This window comes from Sus scrofa, chromosome 2 (assembly GCF_000003025.6).
Source record: "Sus scrofa isolate TJ Tabasco breed Duroc chromosome 2, Sscrofa11.1, whole genome shotgun sequence".
NCBI lineage: Eukaryota > Metazoa > Chordata > Mammalia > Artiodactyla > Suidae > Sus > Sus scrofa.
The window spans coordinates 113,873,437-113,893,629 of record NC_010444.4 but is presented as its reverse complement, the minus strand read 5'-3'; the positions used below and the strand labels follow the sequence as shown (position 1 = coordinate 113,893,629).

The 20,193-nt window shown below is 34.6% G+C and overlaps 1 protein-coding gene across 8 annotated transcripts in view; it reads right to left on the bottom strand.

The window, feature by feature from the left end:
* The window catches only part of FER (FER tyrosine kinase), a 433,188-nt gene that overhangs the window by 313,678 nt on the left and 99,317 nt on the right, over positions 1 to 20,193 (bottom strand). For all 8 annotated transcript variants that reach the window (XR_002341846.1, XM_005661571.3, XM_021084609.1 and 5 more), the window contains 3 exons: positions 13,974 to 14,157; positions 11,265 to 11,402; positions 10,297 to 10,416 (listed from right to left, as the gene is read on the bottom strand). Coding sequence is in view for 7 of the 8 variants with exons in the window: in XM_005661571.3 (XP_005661628.3) it covers positions 10,297 to 10,416; positions 11,265 to 11,402; positions 13,974 to 14,157 (442 nt within the window). In the remaining variant the exon portion in view is untranslated. The remainder of the gene's footprint in view (positions 1 to 10,296; positions 10,417 to 11,264; positions 11,403 to 13,973; positions 14,158 to 20,193) is intronic.

The window sequence follows — 20,193 nt, the reverse complement described above, 5'->3', positions numbered from 1 at the left end:
CACTGGGATTCAATGTTGGTGCACATCAACAAAGCCAACTATAATGTTCACTTGTTAATGAGATATGCAATAAGATTTTATGTATTTTTCTAGAAAAATATATTTTCACAGAGATGGATACTACCACATACCAGTATCAATCCATGTGTACATTTTAATTGAGCATATTTATTTCTTAGCAGGCATTTATAAAAGTATATTGCATGCTTTTTAACATGGTATCACATTGGAGAGTCATCACTTCTCATTGAAAGTTAGGTGAGAACTCCTCAACTGTAGAGTTAAATGGATTTTTAAATATTAAAATATTTGTACTGAAGTTCAAAATTCACTGCTGGAAATGTAGTTTGAGCTCAAAAAAATACAACAACTACAAATTTGGTGGGAATGGTGATCGTTTTTTTTTTCTTTTTCGAGCTGCATCCACGGCACATGGAAGTTCCCAGGCTAGGGGTCAAATCAGAGCTGCAGCTGCCGGCCTACCCCAGAGCCACAGCACCACCAGATCTGAGCCGCATCTGCCACCCACACCCCAGCTCACAGCAACTTTGGATCCTCAACCCACTGAGTCAAACCAGAGATGGAACCCATAACCTCATGGACACTACTTGGGTTTGCCACCGCTGAGACACAACAGGAACTCCCATGGTGGGAATGGTGATCTGGCTTCATATTTAATGTTTGACAGTACAGGAAATATACACAACAGCCTGATATTACTTGGGAATCAAATAACATTAATGGTCATCTAAACGACTTTACCACAGCAAAGTTCTATATATAAGCATTATTATCTTATAATTTTAGATTAAATTCATTACAGCTAATTTCCAAAGCTTTTAGAATTCAATGTTCAATAATAGTGCTTAAGGGAAATTCTAATTATTAGAAAATTACCAATCTTGGCTCAGAGTTCAAAAAAAAAAAAAAATCACAATAAAAATCACAATTTAGAATTACCAGTTCTAGGAGTTCCCGTCGTGGCGCAGTGGTTAACGAATCCGACTAGGAACCATGAGGTTGCGGGTTCGATCCCTGCCCTTGCTCAGTGGGTTAACGATCCAGCGTTGCCGTGAGCTGTGGTGTAGGTTGCAGACGCGGCTCGGATCCCGCGTTGCTGTGGCTCTGGTGTAGGCCGGTGGCTACAGCTCCGATTCAACCCCTAGCCTGGGAACCTCCATATGCCGCGGGAGCGGCCCAAGAAATAGCAACAACAACAACAACAAATGATAGGCCAAGTCAGGACATTCAGTTTCAATTTCTGACAAAAATTCATTGAACTAATGATAGTCAAGTCCATAAGAGTAAATGAAGTTCACTGTTGACATTGTTGGTTCAATCACCACATGATTAGATTAAAACATTTTCCACGAAGTGCCTGCTATTGAAAAAAATAATGAATAACCATAGGATTTAGATATCTAACATTTTCACAAGCTCTGTAAATTTATTCACTAAATATCTTTCTAATCAACACATGTTTTTAATACCATCAGCTGTAATAGATCTGAACAGATTCCACCTCAGTTTGTACTGGATTAATGTTTTCTCAACTCTGTTGAAAATATTCTTGTTTGTAGTTGATCCGCACAGGCTATTCATTGAAAGTAATTCTTCAGTCACTTCAAACTTGGTATTGACTTCTCAAATAAACAACAACTGAGTAGTTTTGATCACACCTGCTGACTTATCAAGAGCCAGGAAAAACCACTTGAAATCATTTGTAATGTTTTTTTTTAATTAACTAATGATGACCCTCCCCATGCTCTCAATCCTTCAAGCAAATGTTCTTGCCAAAACAGTAATGGTCATTCACAAATTTTCTCTCAACATACTTCTTCAGTATTATAGTAAAACACTATTTAATTAATTTACCACTAGTAAATGGCTTTCCCTGCTTGACTAGCAAGTAAGCCACCCAGAAATTTATTTTGGTTTCATTCTCATTTTCATTATTTTTTTCCGAAGAAAGTCTGCTGTGATGAAGTATTACATTTTAAATTCTCTAATTTTTCTGACTAGTGCTATTCTTTGAGCTGTAATACTAAGATGAGTGTTTAATCTGATGTCACAGCACAGCCATAGTAGCACCACTGCAAACAATAACAAAATAATCCACAATCTACCGTGTCTTAACGTGTGATATTTACAATTCATTTTCTCTTTTCTTGTTTTGACATGACATGCATTCAGTGATAATAAAAAGTAAATAAATGCTGTAGTACAGTGATATGTGTGGTATTCAAAATGCTGCTGAATTATAACCATGTCACCATGATGTGCAGCGTGCCAAGCAGCAGTGCGAAGTGGTGAGAAAGCCACAAATGGTCTCTTGTCACAACTGCTCAACTCTGCCATTGCAAAAGGAAAGCACCCACAGAGAACAAGTAAATGAATGAGCATGGCAGTGTGCTAATATAATTTGATTTATGTACTCTGATGTTTAAATTTCATATCATTTTGTGAGAAAATATAGTTCTTTTTTTGATTTTTTAATCATTTAAAATGTTAAAAGCACTCTTAGCTCACACACTGCACAAAAATAGGTGGCTAAGTGGATGTGATCTACAGGCTGTAGTTTCCTGATTCATATTTCACAAAATCCAAGAGAACAACTTTTCCACATAGAGAATTACCACTCTTCTTAATATTCTTTAATAAGAATTATTCTTTAATAAGATCTTATTTATAGCCACTGTAAAAGCCAAACATGTGCTGATCTTAAATTTTTTAAATGTATAAAAATGTACTAGGAAACATGAGGCCAGAGGCTGGGTGTAGTTTAGAAAGAAGACTATACATTTAACACAATCTCCTGGAATTCAAATATATTTCCTACTGATAGATGGTAACAACTTATAATAAAAAAGACCTCATTTGAAACTAGAAGATTAAGTCAACGAAAGAACTAAACAGGACCTTTACCATTTTGCTAAAATTAATCAAAACTCCTCTTTTGGCAGACATGTTAATGTTCTTATTTTGGAATAACTTGCTATTTGTAATTTGCCTGGACTCATAACTCCATTAACCTTTTTTGAAGTTTGCAAAAGATTAAAAATTGATGCCTCATCAATCCAAAATGCCAAACCCACACAATAGACACTTAAATATGTTCTTCTAATGTTCAAAAGACCTTAAAGACTTCACTTTTTCAAGTTATTCTAATGAACTAAAATTATTGAGTCCCAAATCAGTCAATCAAATAGTGATTAGGTGAGAAGAAATATTTGCATATATAATCATAATAAACAGATGATTAAAAATCAATAAAATGTAGCAGGCATCAACAATGTATAATCTTTCTCAGGATGTAAACACTGATGGTGTAATAATCTCAGAATCTCATGTACTTATTTGAGAAAGCTCTCCATGATACAGTAAACACCAACCAAGAGTATAAACTATTAAATTTATTATGAGTGTTTGCTAATGAAAACAATTTTTATGTTACATTTAGGAATCTAAAAAAAAAATTAAAAATTAATAGGTATCTTTTTATGACTAGCAAAGTAAAAGAGATAACCTCTGGGAAAAGGCATTTGCTTAAACTTCAAAAACCTTACAATTCAAGACTAGCCCAGAAGTATTGGCATTTCAGAAGAAAAAACAAAGTCAAAAAAAAATTCTAGTTAGACTACTATAAGGATACCAATTTGTCCCCAATTATGCTATACAATTCGAGGAATATAAATTCATTAGAAAAGTTTAACAATGGAGTTCCTGTTGTGGTGCAGTGGAAACAAATCCAACTAGGAACATGGAGGTTGTGGGTTCCATCCCTGGCCTCGCTCAGTGGGTTAAAGATCTGATGTTGCCGTGAGCTGTGATGTAGGCCGGCAGCAACAGCTCCAATTTGACCCCTAGCCTGGGAACCTCCATATGCTGCTGGTGCGGCCCTAGAAAGACAAAAGAAAAAAAAAAAAAGTTTAACAGAAAAAGACATTCTTTAAATATGAATGACAGATATTCAAGTAGAGCCATAGTCCTTAGCCATTTTGGGCTAAGAAGCCATTTGAAAATTTGCACAGACCCTTCCCAGAGAAGAGACACATTTCTATAGTTTTAGTGGGCTTAAAACAGATTTTTCAACCCTGTCTGCATATTAAAATCCCCTGAAAAGGTTACAAAAAATTCCAATGCCTGGGTCTAGCCCTCAGAAAATCTGATTTAACTGTTTTAGGGTGGGGCCCAGGCATCAGCATTTTTTAAACTTTCTAAATGATCCTAATATGAAGCCAGAGGTGAGAGCCACCATTCAGAAACTCCCTGAAATCTCTCCAAAAACCATCTTGATTCACTCACTTATTCAGCAAAGACATTAATAAATCATCTGCAACATCTGATATCGAGCCAAGAATTCTGAAGAGTCCAAGAGAAATGCAGTCCAATTTCTTTGTTTCATAGTCACTACAACTCAGCAGTCAGACAGATGCCAGTATGACTCCTATTTACAGAACAATTCTTTAGCAGTCAAAAATTAACGATTCTCACTTCCAAACTAATGTAACCTTTCACAAAGGATAGGGTCACCGATCACTTAAGCAAACATAAAGGAATGCAAAACAAAAAGAAAAATGTTTCTGATACTTTCCTTAATACCATTCTTTATTAATGCATTAGAGCTCTTAGATAAGAAAAAATGTAGAATGGGGAAGCACAGGCCATAAAATATTAGCGTTTTAAAAAAGTGCTTTTGAGAGTGTTCTATTCTAAAACTACATAAAGCAATGAGATTAAGGAACAAACGCTTAGTGAGAGGATAAGGAATTGACATAAGGGGAAGGAGAATAAATAACTAATATTCTGAAGAGAGTCATGCTAACATGAATAAAGTTTTCAAATAAAACTGCAAAGAGATGAGAAATAAAGCCATATTTATTTAACATTATTATAAATACTGGCCCCAAAATGCTTCTTTACATATCTCATTGATTTACTTCCATTCCAAAATATGTTCTATGTATATACGAACATATATATACTATTTTATTAATAGACACATTATATAATTATTATTCTATGACTTGTTTTTGCTTTTTATCATATACGCTGATCATCCTGCCATACAAGCATCTATAAAAATCTATCTTATTCTATTTAAAACCTGAACAATATCAACAAATTGTGGGGTTAGTATAGACCTACCATAATTCATTTACCCAATTCCTTACTGATGAACATTTAGGGTGTTTCCATTGTTTTGAGATCTTTAGAGTGCTTGGCTTCTATTCAAATTTATATTTTATACACAGACACAGACACACACACACACACACACATATTAACATTTCTCAGAAACCTTCATTCATATATAGATATTAAAAAGTGAATAAGTTAACCCACAAATCATTTGAAATGTTTTTCTGGATACTAAATTTAATTATTAATGAAAGAGACATAATATTATACCTTTTAAGTCTTCTTTTCATGTACTAGAACAAAAATTTTTCAAATCTCAAATATTTTCAAAGGCCCCTGAAAAACTTGTATTATGCTCATTCAGAGTTCCTAATGTATAAAACCACCCCAAGCAAAAATTTAAAAAAGAGAGAAACACAAAGACCTCAAATAGCCAAAACAATCTTGAGAAAGAAGAACAGAGCTGGAGAAATTACACTCCCTGGCTTCAGAGTATACTACAAAGCTGCAGAAATCAAAAGAGTATGGTACTGGGTACAGAAACAGACATATAGATCAATGGAACAGAGTATAGAGTCCATAAGTAAACACACACACTATGGTTACTTAATCTACTACAAAGGAGGCAAGAATATACAACAGAGAAAAGACAGTCTCTTCAATAAATGGTGCTGGGAAGCAGGAAACAAGTCCTGCTGTATAGCACAGGGAACTATATCCAATCACTTGAGAAGGAACATGATGGAGGATAATGTGAGAAAAAGAATGTGTATGTATGTATACATATATATAAAACTGGGTCAATTTGCTGTATAGCAGAAATTGACAGAACATTGTAAATCAACTGTAATAAAAATTTAATTAAATTTTTTTTAATTTAAAATTAAAAAAAAAAAAGGACAGAAGACTGGAATAGACATTTTTCCAAAGAGGACATGCAGATGGTCAACAGGCACATGAAAAGATGCTCAACGTTGCCAATCACCAGGGAAATGCAAGTCAAAACCACAATTAATATATCACCTGATATCTGTCAGAATGGCTATCATTAAAAAGAACGCAAATAACAAATGCTGGTGAGAATGTGGAAAAAAGAACCCTTGTACACTGTTAGTGAGAATGTGAATTGGTGAAACCACTGTGAGAATGTCAACTGGTGCAACTACTGTGGAAAACAATATAGAGGTTGAAAAAAACTAAAAATAAAGCTACCATAGGACCAAGCAACTTGACTCCTGAATCTATATCTTAAAAAATGAAAATGCTAATTCAAAAAGATACATGTACCCCAGTGTTCACAGTAGCATTATTGACAAGGCCAAGATGTGAAGCAACCTAAGCGACCATTAACAGATAAAAGGATAAAGAAGATGTGGTACAAATATAAATATATATATACACACACACACACAATGGAATGATACTCAGACATAAAAAAGAATGAAATGCTGCCATTTGCAACAACTTGGATGGACTTAGAGCCTACTTGCTAAGTGAAATATGTCAAAGAAAGACAAATACTGTGTGACATCACTTATATGTGGAATCCAAAAAACAGAACTAGTGAATATAATAAAAAAGAAACAGACCACAGATATAGAGAACTAAGTAGTAGTTACAAGGGGTAAGACAGAAGGGGAAAGGGCATTATAGGAGTAGGGAATTAAAAGGTACAAACTATTATGTATAAAGTAAGCTACAAGGATACATTGTACAACACAGGAAATACAGCCAATCTTTCATAAAAGCTAAATGGAATATAACCTTTAAAAACTGTGAATCACTATACTGTACACCTGTAACTTAAAAAACACTGCAAATCAACTATACTTCAATTTTTAAAAATCTAATACATAGAGCTTACTATGTGCCAGAGGCTGTATAAGGATTCTATATTTATTCATGCATGTATCTTCATAAAGACACTATTAGTTGGCTGCATCATTACTATCATTTCACATTTTGAGGAAAATGAGGCATAAAGGGATTAAATAATCTGTTAATTTTCACGAATAAGCCATACTATCGGAATTCAGACCCAGGCAACTCATTATGCTAACCTTGTACCTATTTACATATTTGCATACTTCTATGTTAACGTCCTAAAAGGGGAATTTCTAGGTTAAAAGGTATTTGCAAGTTTAATTTTGATACATATTGCCAAATTATTCTCCAAAATGGTAATACTAATTTGCATTTCTGCCAAGACTTTATAAGTCCCTACACAACACTGGATACTATCAAATTATTTACCCCTTGCCAATCTGGTAGATAAAATAGCTTTTTTAAATACATATATATATTTCTCTAATTGTCACAGGATTACTGGTCATTTGTATTTATTTTTACAGTATCTATGTGTTCATTCATCTCTATTGGACATAATACTCCAACACAAACAACAAAATTAGCAAGTCAACGCCTCAGGAATGAAAGGATGTAAGTTGAAGTTTAAAACACTAATATTATGGTAAAAAGAATGACTTTCCTCTTGCATTACATTTTATACAGACACACACACATCTATATTTTTTAAATGAATTAACTTAGATTATTTTAACAGTGCCAATAGACACAGCGAATAATTCATTCTTGGAATAAAATTCTTGAGGAAATTCTAATCTTAAACTCATACCCTGAATTTAGATACTGTTCAATGAAATGTAGCTAAAGTGTTGCCTCAAAGATGTAAGCAATTAAATTTCCTACCACATTATCAAAGATTTATTGACTTTAATTTATTGCATTTTTGTTCATTGCTTCATTACCATAATTAAGAAATAATGATTTATAAGTACAACTAGTTTTGTTCTAATTATACCCTGAAAAGCAATAAAACAAATTCTTCTTTGGTCACAAGTTCCCTTATTTTATGTAAGCTTACAACAGGTAGCTTTTTCTTTTTTTTTTTTTTTTTTTTATCTTTTCTAAGGCCGAACCCGCAGCACATGGAGGTTCCCAAGCTAGGGATCTAATCGGGGCTGTAGCCGCTGGCCTAGGCCACAGCTACAGCAACGCCAGACGCCGAGCCATGTCTGTGACCTACACCACAGCTCACAGCAACGCAGGATCCTTAACCCACTGGGCAGGACCAGGGATCAAACCCACAACCTCATGACTCCTAGTCAGATTCATTAACCACTAAGCCATGACGGGAACTCCCCGAGAGGTAGCTATTTTTAATTTTACCACGTAATACTCCAATATCTATATGCTCATTCTTTTTTGGTGTAGTAAAATAAATTGATCAATTTTAGCATAAACTTCTTGAAAATATCAAACCTTGAAATTGTAAACCCACAGTCAATATATTTTGGTGAATAAATGAATAATTTTGGAACAATATAATGATTTTAAAAAAACAAAGAGTAACTTATGTCATGTTCCTTCACCAAGCAGCACAGGAATTAAGGAATGGAACTTCTAACTACCCAAGAATTGAGAAACACTACCATCCATCTATGCCATGTATTCAATTCTATTGTTTAGAGCACAGTTTTCCAACCTTAGCTCTCCTGACATTTTTGCCAGATAATTCTTTGTTGCAGGAGGCTGTCCTGAGAACTGCAGGATGTTTAGTAGCATCTATGGCTTCTACCCTCCTATCTGATAAATAAAAATGGCTCCAAATACTGTCAACTGTTCCCTGGTCACAAAAATTTCCCACTGGTTTAGAAATAGTTAACACTGTAACAGTATATTCAAAGTCAAAGTGAGATTCCTGTGAAGGGCTTCAAAAACTTGAGAAACAGCTTCAAGAATCCCATTATGGCTGCTAGGAAAAATCCTCTAATGCAGGGTACTCCCATGCCTCCATTTCTCTCCAATGGTCAGTGTACCATGATTATTAAGCACTCATCTTGAACAAGATAATTCAACAAGCATTTTTTAGTTTCTTCAATCCCATCTAGCCACCTTTAGTTTTTATTTTCTTCTTTTTAGGGCCACACTGGCAGCACATAGAAGTTCCCCAGCCTAGGGGTTGAATTGGAGCTGCAGCTGCCAGCCTACACCACATAAGATCCTAGGTGCATCTGCAACCTACACCACAGCTTGTGGCAACACCAGGTCCTTAACCCACTGAGTGAGGCCAGGGATGGAACCTACATCCTCAGGGACACGTACTACCTCGGGTTCTTAACCGACTGAGACACAGTGGGAACTCCCCAGGTAGACACCTTTATAAGACATTAAGGCTCTTACCAATAGTTAGTCCCAGGATCCTACCGTAAAGTTAATTATCTGTAACACTACAATATTACTGAACAAGAGAAGGGAGATTGTTTAAATATATTAGATTGGGATTTGGGGTTTAGTCTTTGAGGTGAAATTGCCACAGGACAGATGATATAACATGTCCACTAATGAAGAGAAAATCAGTACATAAATATTCTAGCTGTAGTTCTCACACAGGGATAGGTAGATACAACACTTATTAATAAAAACAAATTATTTGTGTTGCTCCTGAACAAAATCAGAAGATAAATATCCCTAAATAGGCTTTACAAGTAGAATATATGCCTTAGAATATGTTAGAATAAGTAGAAAATGCCTGTTATGTTTATTACATTAAAAAAAGTACTAATAGCCTTTAATGTTTGAAAAAAGACAAAAAAAAACACATTAAGATTTCCCAAAATCCTTAAAATTTTATGCAATAATAAAAACAAAGTGAAAAAGAAATTGATATAGTTAGCCTATAACAGAAGATACTTCTGATTAAAGAGAAAAGAACTCAAAAGTCAAATTTCTATGCTAAAAGCTTCCGACATCTATTACGTCTCTATCTCTAACACTCACTGACTTCATTTCCAAAATGGTTCTGTCATTTAGAAGATAAAATGGGACTTAAAAATTTTATATACAATTTGGAAAAAAAAAACATTTTCCAATACAAGATATCAGTAATAATTTGACAAATAAATGCAGTACCACATAGAACTGTGATTTTCAGAATTACCAAAATAAGTGATGAGAGTGGATAAAGTTAACATATTTCACAAAACATATCACTCTGACCAAACAAAAACTGGTTTATTTTTAATTTACTCTTCAAAATTTCTAAGAAAATAAAAATTGGAATTTTAAATATGATAAAGTTTAACTGTAAATAATAACACTAATATTTAAACTTCCTGTTTTCTAAGTACTTACATTACTTGCAAACTTTCTGCTGTTAAATTATTCCACATAATCTCATTTGCTTGTAGATTTTCATTTTCTTCTAGTAAGGAAGTATCAAACTCAATTTCTTGCTCCTTAGCAGCTGTTGTTCTAGGAAAGCATGCCAAATAATTTTGATCAATATGAATACACTATCATATGTGTTAGTACACACCAAAGGCAGAATATTTGTTCTTATTTAAAATTACATTAACAAAGTAGAGTAAAAAACACATAGAACAAATCAAACTAAACCCTAGGCCTCAAAGATTTGGTCAAGTAATTTCAGCCTCAGTTTCCTCATTTTTAGAATACAGATATTAAATAAAATGATGCATGCATGGAAAAGAAATTGATGTATTATCACTATAAAGTTTAATACAGGAGTTCCCATTGTAGTGCAGTGGAAACGAATCTGACTAGAAACCATGAGGTTGCGGGTTTGATCCCTGGCCTCACTCAGTGGGTTAAGGATCCAGTGTTGCCGTGAGCGGTGGTGTAGGTCACAGACGTGGCTTGGATCCCACATTGCTGTGGCTGTGGCGCGGGCAGGCATCTGTAGCTCCAATCAGACCCCTAGCCTGGGAAGCTCCGTACACCACGGGTGCAGGCCTAAAAAAAGTGAAAAAACAAAAAAACAAACAAACAAAAAAACCGTTTAATACAAACAGAAAGCCCTAGGTTTATTATCATCATATAATTGTTAAAAAGAAAATAATTTCATGGATTTAAGAAGTGATGTAGTAACAACTGAAAAACCCTTAAAGATGATTATATAAATTAAATGGTTATCACTGAAAAAGAACTCAATTCTAAAATAATTAAAGCAAACATATTAGTAAGAAATAGCCTATGTCCTAACAAGCTCTTTGATATTTATTTTAATTGAGTTAAATATATGGTAGAAAAAAATCATGCTGTCATAAATACTGAAAGAAGAATGAAAATATCATACATACCTGTGAACATCTATGAAATTATTGTATTCTGTGCTAGGATCAATCTGTTCAACTGACATTTGAATCTCTTTATGGACATTCACTATTTCCTCTGTAACAAGACTGGTTATCTGGCTGTATTCATCAAATATACCTTTTCTGAAAATAGAAATAAAATTTTACATTTAAAGCTTATCAGGGAAACCCAGGCCTCCCCCCCAAAAAATTAGGAATCATAATGCCAAATTTTACAGATGGTGCTTTCACACACCACCTTGCTTCACAGGAGAGTGAAGTAAAGGGATTATACAAATGTACAGGTTAATAATTTACATTTGATACTAATATAATAAACACAAGTGATCTAGAATAAGCTATCACATTTTCCAACATTTATCTAGCATACCCAAATTGTAAGCTGGTGCTGATCATTTTCTATTTCCAAACATTACCATAGAAATGTTGATTCTGGAACATGGAACTGTGGGTGAACTCCTCTCTTTTTAACATTTCTTTCAATGTCTGTCACTCCCTCACATGCCCTACTTCCTTGCTCCTGGACCACTGCTTCTTCCTTATTACACTTTCCTTATTCATCCCTTCGATGACACATCAATCTTTTCTCCTGACCTCTAGCAAGTAGCAAAAATGATCCTTAAAGTTACTAGCCTTATCTAATAAATGCAAAACAAAAAATTATTCCATTGCAAAGACCCAATCCTTAAGAATGCTATGCTATAAAAATACACCATTGCTCATTAGTAGGCTTAACAAGTGTGTGCAGACAAGCTTATCCTGCATATACTCAAATAAATATAAGGCATTGTTTGTTTGTCTTTGCCAAAATCATCTCTCACAGAAACTAATGCTTACAAAACCTCTCATATTATGAAGTATTCTCTCAATTACTTTATTTTGCATAGCAAAATACTATTTGAGTAAAAAAAATTAAATTGAAACTACTTTAGGCAATGTTAGTTTGAAATGATTACAGAAATCACCTGAAAGACATAATTTAAAGAAAAGAGGGAGTCAGAGAAATATAATACAGATTTAGTAAATTTGCTCAAGGTTATGACCTCATAATTGAAAGTAGTGAAGTATAGTTGATTTACGTCAAAGATAATTCTTACAAAGCAATACAGTTTAAGTGGTTATGATGTGGAGATAATTAATATTCATCTTTAAGGTAAATGGGAGAAAAAAGGAAGAAGTCTCCTAATGGCTTTTGTTTTGTTTTGTTTCTCTCCTTCTCTTTTTTTTGTTTTTTGTTTGTTATTTTTTGGCTGCACCCACAGCATGCAGAAGTTCCCAAGCCAGGGATAAGCAAACCTGCACTAGAGCAGTGATGTAAACCACAGCAGTGGCAATGCCAGATACTTAACCCCCTGAGCCGCCAGGGAACTCCACCCCTAATGTTCTATGAATGAGTACTTGTGACATAGGATTCAATTTTAGTGATATTACCATGCCTGGATTTTTTTAAATGCTAGATCTACAATAATGCATTACAAAGTAAAGATAATACACTGTGTAGAACTACTGTATGTCTCAAAAGAATGTCCTCATAATGATGAAGATACTATTTTTGAAGATTCATACAGAGTTTGAAAACATACTGATTCATAAAATGAGAGTAGGAAATATTTATAGATCAACAATATGTAATTTAAAGCATGTATAACCAAGTTTACAAATTAAATATATTAAGTAGACATTTCACTATTTTATCAATACCCTTAAAAGTTTACATATTTAAGTTGACTAAAAACACTTTATTTTTCTATTGAGAAATGGAGGATCATCTCAACCAGCTAATAAAGGAGATGAAACCTTTACCAAAGGGTGGCTTATCTTTACCGTTGTTTTGAATTGATGTGTGTGGTAAACATGTGCACTTGAATTACTGACCAAAGTTTGTTGTTAGCTCCTAGAAGGCAAAAACTGTGGCCTAAATCTCTCTCTACATCCCCAAGCACCAGTGTGCTTTGCATATAGAAAAACTTCAATAACCATTTGGTGATTTTAATCCCATTCAATAAGAATAATTTAAAAATTATTTCCTTTAGGCTTCTCAGTTGCTCAAGATTTAAACACCCAATCCTCTGGAGGCAGATATCCACTTCTTAACACTTGTCAACTAATGATTTTTTTTTTCACTTAAATTTCCAGGTAACTGGAGCAAAATAAAAACAAACAAAAATGAAGAGCAATTCTTGGCTCTAGCTAGCAGGTTTAGGAAATGAGCATAAACTGAAGGGACAGGAGTTCCTGTCGTGGCACAGTGGTTAACGAATCCAACTAGGAACCATGAGGTTGCGGGTTCGATCCCTGCCCTTGCTCAGTGGTTTGACGATCCGGCGTTGCCGTGAGCTGTGGTGTGGGTCGCAGACATGGCTCAGATCCTGAGTTGCTGTGGCTCTGGCATAGGCTGGCAGCTACAACTCCGATTCGACCCCTAGCCTGGGAACCTCCACATGCTGCGGGAGCGGCCCAAGAAATGGCAAAAAGACAAAAGACAAAAAACAAAAAACAAAAAACTGAAGGGACACCAGAAGAGAAAATCAAGAAGGACCAAGATAAAACAGGTTTGAACTACCCAGTGAGCTGTTTCAATGATGCAGCTTACAAAAGAAAGACAACTTTTACACAAAAGTTTAAATAGGAGAGAAAATAACGTTAAAATCATTTGATGAAATGATTTTATATCCAGTAGGAAATGTATCTTACAGTGCTTTAATCATTTCTTCTTGCATCTTCTGTAAGGAATCCAAGAGCAGAGGAAGTGTAGTGTCATAATACTGATTTTGATGAAGCTGTGCCCCTTTCAATGCCAATACATACTGATTGTGCAACATGTGAAGTTTCATTGTGGCTTTGTCATAACGTTCTTTGGCTTTTTCAGTTTCTTTCCCTGAAGAAAACATTGAATAAAGTTAGTAAAGAGATAATAAAAGAGTTCTATCCTCACCATAAGCAAGTTAAGTTACTACCATTTTATGTTATATGTATTATGAATAATCAGGAGTTTATTGAACATACACCATGTTTATGTGCTAGTACTTTTATTCACCAATATTTTGTGCAAAGGATGCTCAAAAGGAAGCATGAACTGCAGTAAATGTTTGGTAGATAAAGGTTAATATATAAGTTTTTGGAAAAATTTACAGATATATGACCCTTCTCATTTTCAAGGAGCTTACACCAAACTGGGACAACAGTGCACATGAAGTTACATATATCAAAGAAAACAAAAAAGCTTAAATAATGTTAAATTTTGAGGTTTATGCTTGAGATATCAATAAAGACCAGGCACAGAGTTCCCTGGTGGCACAGTGGGTTAAGGATCCAGTGTTGTCACTGTGTGGCTCAGGTCACTGCTATGGTGTGGGTTTGATCCCATCCCTGACCTGGGAAATTCCATATATATGGACACAGTAGAAAAAAAAAAAGAAAAAAGACCTGGGACGCCAGAGGATACTCTGCAGAAGAAACAGACCTTAAAAGATAAGTCTGGGAAGTATAAGAAAGATAGGATAGATAGTTCCTTCCTCTCACCCTCTCTTTCTCCATTTCTTTCTTCCTTTCATTCAATAAATATTAACTTTTCACCAGGAACTGTGCTAGACACTGGGAATTCAGTACTTGGCAAAAGAGAGTTTTTGACATTGAGGGCATGGTCTGGTGATTTGGAATACTGAGTGAAAAGATGGAGAGAATAAGCAATGTTACATGGGCAAGCAAAGAAATAAGCTCAAAAACAGCAAGTTTTGAGGAAATGAAGGAAATAACATCTGTATAGGAAGGACAGTTTTAGGTTATGAATGACTTGGAAATCAAGCAGAGAAATTTAGACTTCATGTGTGAAAAACTATACAAATATTTCCTGTCAATTATTTATATATAGGGAATACACTTTTCAAAATATTTATTACTGTTCGCCCTCTATCCAAGGAGAGTTCTCCCAACGAATCCTCTCCCAAAAAACAGAACCTCTGTTGAGAATTCTGGGCCAGAGGCTCTCCTCTGCTGCCACTCTGTTTAGGCTCAGCACCCATCTGGATATTCCACATAGACAGGAGTCAGAAAAGTATTCCCTACTAGAGAAATGTGCTCAGCCCAGGGCCAAATGCAAAGAAAAGGGTAGGGTTTTTGCAGAAAGAGGAGACCTCAGACCATGCTCAGGCAGAGCAATAAAGTCAGAATGATTTTCTTGTCTTTCTTTTCACTCTTCTAATTCTGAAGCAAAGGAACTAGCTGGTGAAAAAGGAAACAAACTTTCCAGCACATTGGTATGTCTGTGACCAACAAATTCTAGTGTTTCCAGGTTCCATAATCATCACTGACTTCACCCAGGAAGCTGCATATAATATTTTACAGATCATAATTCTCTAGGAATAAACCATTAGCTGCTTCCTGCACATGGGGATATTAATAACTGTCCAAATTACTCACAAAATGTTGCCCTGGATAACCTATTTCACTTTATAACATAAATAACTTGCTGGTGAGAAAATAATCCCTAGAGAATTTTTTTTTCCCCTAACCCTTTTCACAGCTAACTGGAAAAAGTTTCTAATACTAGAGTGGGAAGATGGGAGCAAATATATTAATTTAGATCTGATCTGAAGGGATTAAAAAAGATAACATTAGCCATTAAAGAAGTGGGTTTCCTCACTTTGTGACCACAGCTCACAGGATAATATATTTTATGCCATGAATTAGTAAATAATCATACAAATATTTAAATGTGTAACTGAAATAAGAAATTCATTAAATAATTCTTCCCCTTATTATGAAAGACACCCTGATAGAATTTTTTTAATTTTAGCATATGAATTTTGAATTTTTAAAAATGCTCATTCAGAAACCAGTAAATTTTGGCCCCAATATAAATCCCTAGAGTCACTGTACTGTACTCTGCATGGCATGAGGGATAATTTTTTTAAGTTAGCAATTAGCAAACCACTTCTATTAAGAGTAATCACAAATGATTTCTTATTCTCAGAACACATCCTCCTGCAGATTCAGTTACTTAAACAGTTTTTGCATAGAATTCTACATTTATTTACCCATAAACATTGCTACTTCGCATTCTTCTTGCAGAAATATATTTCTAAAAAAGTCTCCAAGAGTCTGTAAAATTGACACATCTATGGCCAGCCCTTCAGTCTTCCTCTAAAATGACAACCGCCTTTTCTCCCTACCCATACAAGTCAGGGGTAGACTCCCATATGAAACTGACACCCATAATCCTAATTTTATACCTAACCAAACAGGAAGCAATCTTTTTGCTGGGAGCGAAGTCACATTAATGCCTTAACACCTGCTACAGTGAAAGTCCATGAACATTTGCTGCACAAGTTGCCAGAGCAGCCTTTTCTAAGGCTCTTTTCTTTGGGTTAGTTTTACTTTGTTTTGTTTTTTTCCAACTCATCATTTCTGAGGTGGTTTAAGTTGCTGTTACTTGAAATTCAACAATTTCTGACAACAAACTGTTCAAAAGTTCAGGTACAATTATGCAGATAAATTAATTCCAAGTTATAAAGAAATCTTCTAGGGGCCACATGTTCATAATAAGAAAATAAGGCAACAGTATTTGAATACTGTGTTCTAATTTGCTTTTTATTATAAGTTTAAAAAATATAACTATTAATTCAATGAATTCCATATTTTATGTCACTGCTTTTAAAATACTGCTTTTTATATGAACTCCATTATTCCTAATTAATTAGGGTTTTTTTGTATAACTTCAGAAGTTAAGCTCTCCAGACAATCATTTTTTTTTCATTTTCATAGAGACATTTAAACCACTTAAACCACCCATCTGTCCTCCTATCTGCAGATTTTCTTAACTGCACACTACCCATCTGTCTCTCTAGCCGTTGCAAAAATGACTCACTAAATACACAGCACTCAGCTCACTAAGATTTTATAATCCAAAGTAACATGAGAAAAATTAAGAAGTTCCCACATATTTTTTTTTCTTTATCAGACACAGCATATAACAAACAAAATGAAGAAGGTTCTCGTAGCCAAAATCTATTTATCAACAGCTTACCAGTGAGGGTTAACACAATTTAGAAAACAATTAATGCTTCTGAAAACATCTGAGGCAGAATCCATTATATTAATATAACAATAATATAACATTAGTAAACTGTTTAAAAACAGCTTTGGGTCTAAAACTGAAACTGGGAGCATGTCTTAGCAGGGACTTGTGGTTGGTCTGTACCATCTAAAGCTCTCAGACACCTGTGCCTTTGGTTATGATGGGTACTTCTGCACGCACACCACTCTCTCTCCCTTGTAACTATGAACGAAGAGTTTCAAAAACCTGATCACTTGCCATGATTTGAAATAAGATTCTATTGTATCTTTTCTTAATTTGTTTTAAAATAAATATTTAAAGTTCCAAAGATAGTGTATAAGTAAATTCAAGAAATGTTGATGCTGTGTGCAAACCAAAGTTACAAATAACTTCTGAAAAATTCCACTGACTTACAAAATATACTGCAAAATACTACCCACCACGATTTCTATCACATAGCTTTTGGTTCAGAGTATTTCAGATCACTATTATACTTTCTTAACTTTTAAATAACTACATTTGAGCTTAAAATTAATGTGAAGTACACTGAGTGAATAAATTCTAATGACAGACACAGAATCATACCTCTGTTGCCATGTGCTTTAAAAAAAAAAAAAATGATGACACACCCTGAAGAGGGCATGAAGTTGTTCTACATGTCAGTTGACACATAAAAACATCCAATTTTTCCTTCTCTACATAATGAAAATGAGATTGAATTATAATTATTTTGCCACCACTTGTTGACAAATCTGTTTAACGTTTGTAATAACAGAATGTGTATACAACATGACATGCCATCAACAATATTATGAAGCCAGCAAAACTCAATTACCTAAGTTTGACATTTACAAGAGACAGGCTAGACAAGTCATTAAGCTAGTCTAGAAAGTCAAGTATTTTTTATTATAAACTTCTGAAGCATTTGCCATTTGTTAAATATTATGGTGAAAAGCCTCTGGATAATAAATGAGAGGTGATTATTTTCCACAAGTAAAGTGCTTGCAAGTAGTCTCAGTTTTGCTTTGAATAAATAAGCACTCTACCATCTTACATTTTTCCTTTCTTTCAAAATATTCCTCCTCATTTACACAGCATTTACTTACTACTCTCAGCAAGAAGAAAATGAACAGGAGTTCCCATCATGGCTCAGTGGTAACAAACCCAACTAGCATCCATGAGGATGCAGGTTCAATCCCTGGCCTTGCTCAGTGGGTCAAGGCTCCTGCTTATGGTGAGCTGTGGTGTAGGCTGCAGACACAGCTCAGATCCTGTGTTGCTATGGCTCTGGTGTAGGCTGGCAGCTGCAGCTCCCATTCAACCCCTAGGCCTGGGAACTTCCATATGCCTCAAGTGCAACACTAAAAAAAGGAAAAAAAAGAAGAAAGTGAACGAGAATCCACCTTAACATATGAGATATCTGGGCCAATAGCTACATGTGTTTTTTCACATGGAAGTTAAAGTTCAAGTATGGTATGTGAGGAAAATGAATGACCTACCTATTTCACTCACTGATCTTTTTTAAAAAAATTAAAAAGTCAGTTTTCATCTCAGCTTATCCTTTGATTAGCTGTACAAACTGAGAAAGTCATTTAATCTAAATTTTAGCTTAGCTTCTAATTTTTAATTCTGAGAATAAAACTGTCTGCCCTTCTCAATTCACTGGGTTGTGATGGAAATCAAATGGCAGAAAACTGTCAAAATGAACAGTAAACAAGAAAGACTAAAGAAGACACAGAATTTGGAGAGCTGAAAAAAATCTTTTTTGATTTTATGCTATAAAGCATTAAAAACTACAAGAGGTTCATCCATACTATGCTAGTTCTAATATATTTCCCAGAAAAAGAAAATCTGATGTATCAATCAGAAAATATTTACTGAACATGAATTATGGGTTTTAAATTGTTCGAGGGAAGGAAAAAGGTGATAATTTAAAATTCAACATAAAATAACTTTAAAGAGCAAGCTCTCTAGATCTATGAAATATCATTTCCTAGCATATAGTGATTGCTAGATCCAACTGACCCATAATCTTTAAACAACCTATAAATTCAATGATATACTACTGTCAAATCTATTTTCTATGATAACAAAGCTGTGAATGGTGGGGGGTGGGAAGATTCTGAGTAGCTGGGATAGGGGCTGAAGCATAATTCTAACATCTCCCACATATCATCTACAATTATAACAAAGAACAAAAAGAAAAATAAAACTTGCACCCTCAGTATAACAAGCAGATAATGTCCACATTTTAAATTTTCCATAAGTAGAAAAATAAACACCAAATCTTTGCAAATGATCTCCTACTCTCCTACTGTAAGCCTTCATGGACAACAAAGGCTATTTGGGGGGTGGGGAAGGGGAGAAAAAGAAAAATGCACTTAAAGATAGAGAAGAGCTAACAGTATGCCAAACACTCATCCTAAACCTTATAATAAGGTCTATTCCAGATGTGAAAATACTGAAAAAGCATAATCACAGAACTGACTACAAAAAGGTCCTTAAAAATGCATGTGAAAGATAAGGGAGGCAGTCTTAGAAATGTAATACTTCAGAGAGAGAAATGGTTAAAATGAAGGAATTTTGGAAAAGGAAAACAGAAAAAAATCTCGCAGAAAAAAATGTTCTAATAAATAAAAGGGCACATAAATCTTTGTCGAGTACATGAAAGATGTGGCAAATGAAAAAGTTAGGCTGTCTTCAATTTTATGGATGGGGGCTCCTGGGACAGAGACAAAGAGCAGTTTATTTCTCACAGCAGTATCAGTAGCTAGAGTATCATCATTTCTAGGGGGGAAAAACAACAACCCACAAACTCAGAGTAAGTTCATGCACCACATAAAACAGATAAAGGGCTAG